Consider the following 12,003-nt stretch of genomic DNA (forward strand, 5'->3'; position numbering starts at 1 on the left):
AAAAGATTCTGATTATACCACATGAAAAGTGAATGATCACCTGATTTACTTGATAGTAATGTGCAATAAATATTAATGTCCCCTTTAAATACTAATAATTAAAAAAGGAAATTAAAAGATAAAATAATTAAAATGCTTGTATGAGTTACTACAGGCAAAAAGTCTACATTTTCATTTGAAAAGGCTATGCTTCAAAATAAACACCTTTTCAGGATCCTAAAACATGCCGCTGGCAAATGGAATTCATGTGTCTATATATATGTGTGCAGTGAACACAGAGAAGCTGTAATTTTGTTCTCTTGTTATAAGCATACACAATACATAAATTATTCTTTGTCCATGTCACTATTTGAACTGAGGCCTTAACCTGATTTGATATTTCAAGGTGAAGGTGCATGGTATCTTCATTTGTTCACAATATTTTCCCAAATCAGAAGTTACCCTCCCCTCTCCTCCATTCGAGATAAAAGTTTAAAATTTGAGAGCTTGATTCTATTTTTCCTTAATCTGGCATAAAGTAATTGCACTGAGGCCAGTGCAGTTATACAAGCAAAGTGAGAAAAGAACTAAGTGCCATATGGTTTTAGTTCCTATTTATTGCAGGATTGCTTTGATTATATTAATACTAGCATTATGACAAAGCACTGCAATCCAAAAAGCATGCAAGAGCGAAAAAAAAAATAAATTAGCCTTTAAAATATTTCAAAGAAAACAGATAAGCCTATTATTAGCCATTGAAACTGACTCCTTTGGTTAAACAAGTAGTTCCAACCTTCAACTGGTTGTGGTACCTCAAGAATGAATTTTAAATTGTGTAGCTCATTAATTTACTATAATGGGGTTGAAAAATATCCCCAAGCCCCTAGCTGTACAACCGGCACTGACCAATAAAATGCAACAGTTCATAACAACATTTTACACTGGTTATAGCCGTATACTGAAATGCAGCTCAGCATATATACAGTGAGTGATTTTATGACAAGCACTTTTGTTTCAAGATGTTCACTAAAAGAAATGTATGTGAGATGGCTGTGTTTGGTAAACTTCCTTTATAACATTTTCAACTAAAACAGTGTAACCCATAGGAAGCTAACTGTTTATACAAGAATAAAGTTGCTGCTGGATGTTTGCCTCCCTCTTCAGCATGTGCCTGTGTTTTCTGTGAGAAGGATGAGGAAAACATAAAAGAAAGTTTCTCCCTTAGACAAGGGGTTGAGCTAGAAATAACATATATATTTCTAGCTTCTTTTCCATTTGACTTTCAAACGTAATTTTATTAATTAAAATGTGCTGTATTTTTAATACCTAAATTAAGACCTCAGGGCCAGTTGGTGTTCCTAAACTAGATGTTCTTGTACTGAAACTTAATTCAGCAAGTGCAAAGAATTGCTCAGAGTACATCCACAACAGGCTGACAACATGGTAGCCTAGCACAGTAACAGCAGCCTCTGAAATGAAGGAAATGGTTTTGGTTTGCAAAAGGGAGCAATTCATATGCCTGAAATCAAGGCCAAAAGATATCTTCTGGTGTCCTGCATGGCCTCCAGCTACTTATCCTGAAGATCTGAGGTCCCCTGTAGATCATGTAATGTCTGGCAGCATTGTGTGGATGTCTCTGGTAATCTGGGGTATCTCAAATGCTGCAGGCTTTGTTTAAGCTTCTGAATTACTAGATGACAACTGATTATAATGGGAGCTGGACACTCAACTCAGGTGAATTGTGTAGATTACTTTGGGTTTGATACCCAATGAACAGCAGGAAAACACCAATCTGGAAGACGCATAGGTTTTTTAGATACTCCTCTATTTTTGGTGCAGCCTTCTAGTTTGCTTAAGATTTTATCATCCCTTGTCAGTACCCAGGCTATCCCTGCCTTAGTTGCTTAATTCTCCCCATTCATTTATGCAGGAAATTAATTTGGTTTGCACACTCTGGAATCAGATGCCTATAGGTCAAGTAAGGCAATGGTCCCCTCTGAATTTGAGAAGATGTCTTATGTTTTGCCTTAGCTATTGTTCACATCTCTCTGTAAATACATAAGTTCCATTTTGGCCAGTTGACCACCAGAACACACATTCCAATCAAACTAGGTCTTGTCTTCTTTGCAAGGCTCTGAGAAAAATCATAATTCCTTAAAAGCTTCTGGCTACCCTATCAGACTTTTGAGGCAATTACTCTAAACCCTGTTGCACTACTGGAAAATTTCCTTAAGAGTAAAACTTAGCAGGCATAATTTGCCAGTTGTAGGTGTTAAAACTGCACTTCATTCTGCTCTTTGGGAAAAGCACAGTTTGAGCCACAAATAGCCTGAAATGCTTTCCCAATTTTCTATACACTGTGTATTCCAAAGAGCCTTTTGTCTCCTTTTCAATCTCCTTTCCTAAACCAAATTCAGCGAACACTGCCCTTATTTAGGCCACCAGAGGCACAGTCCTTCTCTGTCTAGATGGTATGGTGGAAGTTGTGGCTGAAAACTTGTCTGCAGTGTGGAAGACAGAGCAATACAAAACTCTACAAACTAGCATTTGTAAAGTGCTGACTCTCACAGAGGTGCTAACTCTGTATGGTCATGCTTGGGGAAGGCCTTACTGGTGAGACTGACCAACTTGGGCTCAACATTGTGCTGACATGATGGTTCTGCTTCCACTCTGGGAAATAATCTATCTGTTACCAAAAGGGTCTTTGTACCATGCTGATGATAGATGATAATATGTGTATGATACAAAGATGACCTAAGATATATCCTAAAGATAGCACTTGCTTTAACTTCTTTGGAACTCATAAAATATGTTAAAAGTTATTCCCCCAGAGTATGATAATATAATGAAACGTATTAGAGCTTTTGTGAAGTGGTTGACTTGGTACCCTAAGACATGATCATAGAAAACGGTACACACAATTAACAGAGTGTATGCTAAATGGATTAAGAATTTAGTCACTGGCAGATTTCAAAACAATTATTGAAGAATGGTCATTGAATTTCCAGTGTAATTCCACAGTGAACACTAACAGACTGAATGCAATCTAATCATTTTCATCAAAAATAGAAGTAAACAGCTAATGAACTGTGTATGTGAACCAAAATGGCAAAGTAGTAAAGAGTGATGACGACAACACATTTATATAGAAATCCAGACAGCATGGGAACGTAAGCCATTCAAACCAACTGTGCTTCATCATAGTCACATGCAGAATTATACACTAAGGAAAAAAGAGACATGCCACACAGATTAGGGCGGGACATTGTATCCTGGAATGCAAGGATTCCAGGAAGGATTTAGTGCTGGTGTTGGACAAACAAGCTGAACACCATTTTATAGCCCAGTGCAAGGAAATAAATGGCTAATGAACGCGTTTCATAAATAATGCTGGGAGTAGTAAATGTAGGGAGGCGAATCTATCTCTGCAGACAGCAGAGCAGAGTTGAAACAGCGCATCTAGTTATAGTGTCTACTGTCCTAAACAAATTCTCAGAAGTTGGAGAGGTGAAGAAAAGAGCTGTCAAAATCATTTAAGACCTGAAGAACATGCTATCACTGAGAAATTCAAGGCGCTCAGTCTGTTTAGCATTTGATCAGTCACTTGACTAATATATATACATTTTTAATGGGGAGAACATAGCAGGCACAAAAAGATTCTTTAATCTAGACAAAAGCTATAAGAGGAAACAATCAGTGGACCCCAGAACCAGATAAATGCATATAAAAAACTAGGCAAAAAAAATGTGAGCAGTGCAGGTGATTAATCATGAGAACAAAGTAGCTGGCAAATGATGGATTCTCTGTCTCTAGGTTCCACTTGATCAAGCATGGAATAGATACTTCATACAAAAAAAATCGTGATACCCGTGATTTCACATTAGGTGATATAAACTGTACAAATTATTGAAAACCAGCAGATCAGTTGTCCACTCATTTAGGAATGGGCAGCTTCTCTCTTAGTGCACAGGTACTACAGCATAGGCGTTGCTTTTTCTAAAAGTCAAACAATAGTTGCACTGACTGTGTGACAAGAACACTGTTGATGTTTAATCCTTACTATACCCCAAGTTCCTTTTTTAATTAAAAAGACTAGAATACAATACAATTGTTTAAAAAACAGCCTTGCAAAGACACTATCCAAGTCCTTGATGTTTATTCATATGTTTTACTTCATACACTGTTTGCTAAGGCACTACTTAAATTACAAAACTAACAGGAAAGAGATGTGCAGACCATGTCTGAGCTTGTGTATAGAGTCAACACTGAGCACAAGTTGAATCAGCCTGAGCCATGCTCCCTTCCCCTCTTCACCAATCATCTAGAGCACTCTAAGGCTGAGCATGTTGTGTTTCTCTTTGCTTATTTATCTCCTTGTGTCACAGCTCCCCTGTTCCCTGAAAAGTGGAACTCCCTTAGCAAGTGGTCTGCGGGCCACTGTGGGCCATCTACTTCTCTCAGTAACTTTCCTCTTAGTGGCAGTTGACAAAGGAATGAGATACAGAGGCAACAGGTACTATGAGTTATAGGATTATTGCAAGCTACCATCTCGCGGCTGAGGCCTGCAGCACATGGCTGTGTTTGTAGGGCACTACTAAGAAGTGGCAGCCTAACTGGTAGCACTAGTAGAAACACTCTGCTATTTGGAAGATTGGCAGCGTTTCCAGGATTGAGCTGGACTGCTGCTGAAATGTCCTGTGTGCATTATGAGTCCTCAGAAATACTTGAAGATAAACTCTAATTCTCAGTGTGGTCACTGCTGAAGAGCTGCTTCTCAAATTTTGGACAGGAGTGGTGTGCCCATCTCTGGACAGTGTACAGGAGGAAAATATTTAGTCCAAGATTTCCAAGGAGTGTGGGAAAGAAGAAGGGAAGGTATCTGCTCACCTGAAATTTTTATTTGAGCTACTTCTCCATCTCCTCCTTCACTGTGTGCTCGGACCTCAACAACATATTCACCATCACTGGGGACTGGGACCTCTATTGTGTGCTTTCCAGTTGAAAACAATTTGCCTTCATGTTGTCCATCTGGTCTATACAGTACCTAGGAAAGTCATAGAAGTGTAGTTATTGAAATGCTACATTTCCATGAAAACAGTTACATATGTACAGTGTGTCAATTAAAAAAATATTAGGTCTTTATTTCTATTTGAAGCCTCTCTATATATATATATCTCAAAACTTAGTGGCAGACATGACTTTTAAAAATTTTTATGAAGGGTGTTTCCTCATTGTTTTCTCTGCTATAAAATTATGCCACCTTTTGAAAAATAATTTCAGCCCTTATATTCAAAATAAGTAATTAAATGATGGAGGATAATAATGCAGGGTGACAAAGAGCATCAAATAAAAATCTCAGAACTCCACTGGGTCTTCTGACATAAAATTCACTACCATTTTCATAAATGAAACAACTATTAATTTTATTATGAACTCTCAGTGCTTTTAAACTATTGCAAATTTGATGATGTATGTCTTGTGGGACCTTTAGAAAAAGAACTCCAGTCTTTCTGGAATCATCTCTGTGAATCATCAGCTATTCCGAGGAAGTAGTTCAACTCCTCAAGCAAAATTAATTAATGTAGAACATGACACTGATTTTCTTACTGCCAAGCAAGCAGCGAAGTTAGACAGGAATTAATTTTTGAAGCTTTCTATATGCCCTATAGTTAGGATATACATTTGCTCTAGTTATACAGTAAATGCACCTATTGAGGTTAAGTGTCCCTTCCCTTCATCTGCCTTCCGAGACTTTAAAGAACTCAAGTTCCAGGAACTGTAGCTCCCATGGAGATGGGAAAGGAAGCTGGCACAATGCATTCTGCTATAAGGAGAAACTATTAAAGTGTACCATTTTTGAAGAATTCTTTTTAGGCAATAGACAATAAATGTAATCATACGGGAAATCAGGTTGTTGCTGTCACTGACCTAAAGTTTCCCATGATATGGCTTACCACCCAAATGAATTTCAATGATCATATTGACCAAGCCCACTGGCTTGGCCCTAAGCCTACTGGATATCTGTGATCTCTGAGCGTGATACCTTCATCTTTAGCATGCAATTATGTTTAAATCTGACTAGGTACCAAAATTCAATACTTTCTATGAAATGCACTTCATGTAGCATACATAAAGATAAAAAATATTTTCATAGATCATACTTTGTATCCTTCAACTGCAGACTCATTTGACATTGCCTTCACATGATCCCAGGTGATGATGTACCTTGAACCAGATCTTACAGAACTGATAATTCTTGGACGTTGGCTTGGAGCTGAAAAGCAACATATGTACAATGTGCACATAAATGAGATTTCATAAATGTTTAACGACATTTTTGTAAGACACGTAAAAATATAAAAAGGGAAATTAGGCAGCTGATCTTTCTTTGTATGATTAAGGGATAGTCTCCTTGCTGGAATGAATTGCTACAGCTCCAGCCAGGCAATTTTGTATGGCTTGTGCAGTGGCTGCTTTGTGGGTTTGCCTTACTGTGCTACCAGAATGGAAGCGGCCAACATTACCCCTTGCTATGTTGCTGACCATCTGTGTTTGCTGGCATGAAACTATAGCCAGAACCCCCTAGAAATGTGTCTGTATGTGGAATACCATGTCCAGCTTTGGGCCCCCAGGACTAGAAAGACCCTGGTAATCTGGAGTGAGTTCAGCAGAGGGCCACAAACCTGGTGGGCAGCTGAAGCACTTGCCCTGTGATGGGAGGGTGAGATAGCTGGGCTTGTTCACCCTGGAGAAGAGACTGCTTTGGAAAGGGCCTAAGAGTCACCTGTCTTGTTTTGACAGGGAGGTTATCAAGAAGATGTATCTAGGCTCTTCAAAGTTGTATGGCAGGACGAGTGACAAAATGCACAAATTTGATTAAAAGAGGCTCATACTAGATGCTCAGAAAATGTCAGGCAGTTGAACATGTTTCCCAGAGAGGTCATGCAGTGCTTATTCCTGGAAGTTTTCAAGATCCAACTGGATAAAGCCCTGAGGAACCTGTTCTGAGCTTGTAGCTGACCCTCCTATGAGCCTATAATCTTAGTCTCTTTACCACCTTCTGTAAAGTATCCATATTGTACATGACAACAAAAGAGAGGAAGGAGAGCCTTAGCAGAAATTTTCAGACAAAGAACCAATACCACATAAAGGAAGAGCATTGGGTATATGAATGACAAGCCAAATTTGAAAACATGATGGACATGATGCAACATGGAATAATGAAGTACATGACCTTATACTTAACCTAATGCTCCGTTTACTTACGTGCTTTCCTGGTAGTAATATCGATGGTTCTACTGGGAGGTCCATAGCCTGCACTATTGAAGGCAGAAACATCTACATGGTAGCGAGTATTAGGCTTCAGGTTTTCAAGTTTGGTTGAATATTCTTGATTGCTCACTTGTACCCGCTGTGCAGCTGCTTCTTTATCATGAGTAGCCCAGTAACGAATCTGTAAGCAAGCAAATGGAAGGATTAAATTTAACATCTTTAGTCATAAAGAAAGTTTATCAAAAATTATGTACACTGGGTATCTCTATATTAAAAACTCTGAGCAATAAGTGAGCTAAAAGAAATCTAACAGCAACAGCATGGAATTCCTTCTACAGGCTGTGATTTTAATCAAGAAATAGAAAAACAAAAACCAGATTTTATTATGAAACCTTTTCTCACAGTGGTTCAACTTGCTCTCAGCTAAGTCATTAGAAGTCTTGTTTTCCTACTCTACAGTGTAGACTGAACTCTGATAATGTTTTCATGATATTTTGTTTAAAATGTCTTACAAAATTTAAACTTTTTGTACTTCTATCTAAAGAATCAGAAGTATTCAGTCATGTTATCTGTATGTGTATGTCTAGATATGTGTACCTAACCATCTTCTAAAGTTCTTTGGCTAAAGTCAATCAGATTTCATAGTACAATATGACATTTGTCAAAGTAGATGAGAAAGAACCTGAAAATGCTTAAACTATGGGAAAAGCATCAACGTAAGATTGTAACATCTTAAAAATCAAAGTCAATTAACTTCCATAGAAATTCTGTGAGGTTTTTTTCCCAAGAAATTGCTCCATTCTACTTTAATTCACTATGCATTACAAAGCACCAGTTTAAAAGAGAGTAATTCCTACGGAGTCATGTCATTCCATAGGGATTGTCACATACACAGGGTCCTTCCTGTTCTGCATGGCCTTGTGAGATGCAAATGAGAGTAAAACACTGTCTAACTATGGGTTTGTCTGGTTTATAACCATTTGCATAACACTAAATTACTGCACTAAACTGAAAGAGTGGAAAGTCACGCCCACTACATTTTGGTTTTGAGTGTTTTTACTGCAGTTTTGAGCAGAGTGTTTTACTGGTTTTGAGCAGTGTGTTTCTGCTTGGCTTCTGCCTATCTTCATAATAATTTTGGGGTATGCTACACGAGGACCTTTTAAATTTTTTTTAGGAAGAAATTAATGTTGCTGGTAATTTCAGGTTCTAGGAAAAATCTTGCTTTGTAAGATTTAACCCATGACATCAGGAATCCTGTTATCTTTTAAATAGCAACTGCTTTAATCTGCTGTTCTCCTGACATTGGTTTTCCTTGGAAACTTCATTTAACAGACAGGTTAGAAGAGCAGATAGTTTGTCAAGGTGTTAATATCACAGTTCTCTTCTTTACAAATTGTGGGTACAACCCTTGTTTGGCAAAGCTTTATTTTCTCTTGTTCACATTTAAATTAAAATGCTTAATAAAAATACTTCTTTCTTTTATCTCGGAGGACATACTGTGGCTGAATGAGGAGAGGAGCAGTAGCAGATTTCTCTTCACCTACTTCAAATGTCTTTGGACATGGTAACTGCCAATATCACTACACAGAGGTTACACTCATTTAAATATTAAATTCTCTTGTCAGTGTTTGTTGTCTCAGTCTTGCTCACCAGCGTTAGAGGTTACACATACTCTGATTATTATAAATGTGAAAATATCATAATGGCTTTTCTCACTCTTTTCTGGTGTAGAGAGAATCACCTATCTGCAGGCCAAACCCGCTCCCATTTTTAAACACAGCATGCATGGCTGCCTTTCAGCAGGCACAAACAGGAAATTTTTAGTTGTATAAATGCATGTACTGCACAGTGTTTTGGGAGTTTAATCCACTAGCATCCTAAACATCAGTTTACTGTAATTTAAGCACTCACATTCATGAAGTTCCCACTTATCAAGGTGGCTATTTTACTGAGCCAACAACCTTTGCCCCAGATGAGTGAGGAATGTGCAGCCTTCTCCAGCAGGGTGGTAACCTCCACTTGATGAAGGATTTCAAACTGGTGTGGATCTGAAACCGTCACAGTCATCTCAGCTGAAGGTCTGATTATGATCTTCAAGTCAGGATTTTTTGATACGATTATAACTAAGAAACTGTTGTAGATAAGCTGCTGTTGTTGAATGCAACCAGCTGTATACCATAAGCTGTTAACTGTAACTGGCTGAGTCAAGCATGAGAGGACATGTACATTAGGAGCTAGAGGACATAATATCTATTTCTGTCCCTAAGTTCAAACAAGTTTCTAGCCTGAAGCAAAGGGATGTCTGAAGTTCTAGGTGGCCAAAAGTTTATTAGCTATGACAGGACCAATGGTAGCCTTGTTGTTGATATTAACTGGCCATTGAAGATGAATTAATTCATTTTTAGCATGTTCTATTATGTTAATTAAGTACCTGCTTTACCTAAAGATGGCAAACACACTTTATGGGAAGCTTTTGTTAATCATGGGGAATATGCTGGAAGCTTTTGAATCTCTGACTTGCAAAACTTCCAATAATCCTAATGTTCATTTGCACTACAGTGATGCTAAGGGCGTAATATAACAAGTAATACAGGGCATCAAACAAGATAAGTGAGAACAATGAATGAAAATGTAAATTACGTCACTGAGAGCATATTACATTTCAGGCAGAAGTAATATAATTTAAAAATAAATTTTAAATCCCAAATACTATTGTTCTTGGCTACAATGATGTGGACTTACCTAATCCTACAGTGGGTGAGCTGTGTGTTACACACTCTGAATGTTCTTTAACTCTTCATTTAATATATAGTCATATCTACATATTTGGATCACTGTAACTAGTCTTGGAAAAGAAATAAGATTACTCCCTTGAGAGCTAAGAAAACGTACTGTCTTCTTTTTGCTATTCCTACATTTTGATTCTCATTTATTTAAATACTTTAAAAGTCTCTTGAAATAACTTGGAAATTTATTTTACTCTCTTGCATCTGTGGAAGTAATATCTAGAATTAATTGCCCCATTGCTTCAAGAAGTCACATTTCTCCACTTTGCTCAGTAGCCCCTCTCTCTTTTTATTAAAGAGCTTTCATAATAACCCCAGACAGTCAGCTCTTTCTTGGTGCTCTGCATTTACCTTGTTATGGTAACCCATAGATAATGAAACCCCAGGGACACAGGAGGGTATTTCACCTCAGCTTTAGAGTTTGTTGTAGGAGATAAGCCAACAGCAATCCGTGCGAAGGGAATGCCTTAGCCATCCTGAATTAGTGCAGCCCTCCATACTGAAATCAGGGAAAAATACTCTCATGGGCCTCTCCTGTATTCAAATATAACAAACTGAAATACATTAGAAGTTTTTTCCATAAGTGTAATGAAACAACAGGTCTCATATTCACTGAAGATTTACATAGGAGAGACATAAAAGAGATACTTTACTCATATTAAGAAGAAACGCTAATAGCATATTTCAGTAAACAAGGAACAATGGTGGTGAGCAGTTATAAATTTGTCTAATAAAATAAACATATCTATTGCATAGAAGCAGCAGGAAATATGGCGAGTGTCTTTGGTATTACATGCACCAAAGAGCTGGGGCTTTTAGCAGGCTATTGCAAGAACTCATAAATCTTAAATTCTCTGTATGGATAGAGACAGTTTTCATACTTTATCTCTCCTTTAAGTGTGAGCTGAGGATACTCCTCTGTAATGGCAAAATGTATCAGCTCACACTCATCACCATGAAGGCAGTCATCCTGACAGTATGCATTAGTGTCAAGAAAATCCGATGACTCCTGGTGTGAAAAGTGTTGCGTCACAGGTGAAATACCTTCAGGTACTCTGCTCAGGGTACTCCCACCTCTTAAACTCTAGCAGTTAAAAGGTCAATTATCCAAATTTCAGGTAATAATAAAGACCAAAACGAAACTCAGAAGGTGTTCTGGTGAATGAGGGATTTTGCTAACCTGTGTTACAGCTGAGCAATAACTAAAAAATAAATATTGGAATATTTCTTGATGCCTATACAGACAGAGCCTTCCAGACACATTCACTTGAATTTTATAATGCAGTTTGACCAAATCTGTGTTCCTTCCCTCCCCAACTTGAGTTGTAACTTCACAAATGCTATCTACAACCTTGACCTTCTAGAAGAACCCTCTGTTTTGTCCTGTCCTACGGTTCCTTCAGGACTGATGGGAGATGGTACTTCTGATCTTCAGGAGCACAAAACTATTTTTGCCCTCAGTGTAGAAGCACAGGCTTGCCCTTTGTGGCTCTCTCCTCTGCTAGAATGAGGCTGACTGCTCTAGAGAAAGAGATGTCAGAATTAACACTTTACTGAGCTGCATGGGGCAGTAATTCATGTCTATCAGTCTGTTTATTGTGTAGTCAGATGGGAACTTTTTTCCACAGTCTTGATAACTAGGTTACTGTAGAAAAATCTAAAAAAAAGAGAAGAAATGCAAGATTCTAACGCTGCTGCTCACTGTACACATTCAAGTCACCATACTGGATTTGTGGAGGTGTAGTACTCCAGGAATGACTGGATGAAGTTACATTCTAACTATAAAAATACGGCCACACCCTGCACCTCTGTATTCTGTGTAACAGAGCTCTCCACTCATTTCCAGTGTATCCCACCTTTCTTCAGAACAGCAGTTACTCTCTTTCCAGCCCAAAGATCCTCCATGCTTTTCCCACATTTTTCCTCTTTTCTGTTGACTGTGCCGTACATCCTGTCCTGTCCT

At 38.1% G+C, this 12,003-nt stretch overlaps 1 protein-coding gene across 1 annotated transcript in view; it reads right to left on the reverse strand.

Annotated features, from left to right (window-relative positions):
* LOC104464440 (contactin-1-like) overlaps positions 1 to 12,003 on the reverse strand; it is a gene marked incomplete at its 5' end in the record, with an annotated part of 45,923 nt that overhangs the window by 16,642 nt on the left and 17,278 nt on the right. The window contains 3 exon segments of the mRNA XM_010077145.1: positions 4,867 to 5,023; positions 6,141 to 6,253; positions 7,246 to 7,432. Coding sequence (XP_010075447.1) covers positions 4,867 to 5,023; positions 6,141 to 6,253; positions 7,246 to 7,432 — 457 coding nt within the window.

This window comes from Pterocles gutturalis, unplaced genomic scaffold (genome assembly GCF_000699245.1).
Source record: "Pterocles gutturalis isolate BGI_N339 unplaced genomic scaffold, ASM69924v1 scaffold23463, whole genome shotgun sequence".
Taxonomy (NCBI): Eukaryota; Metazoa; Chordata; class Aves; order Pterocliformes; family Pteroclidae; genus Pterocles; species Pterocles gutturalis.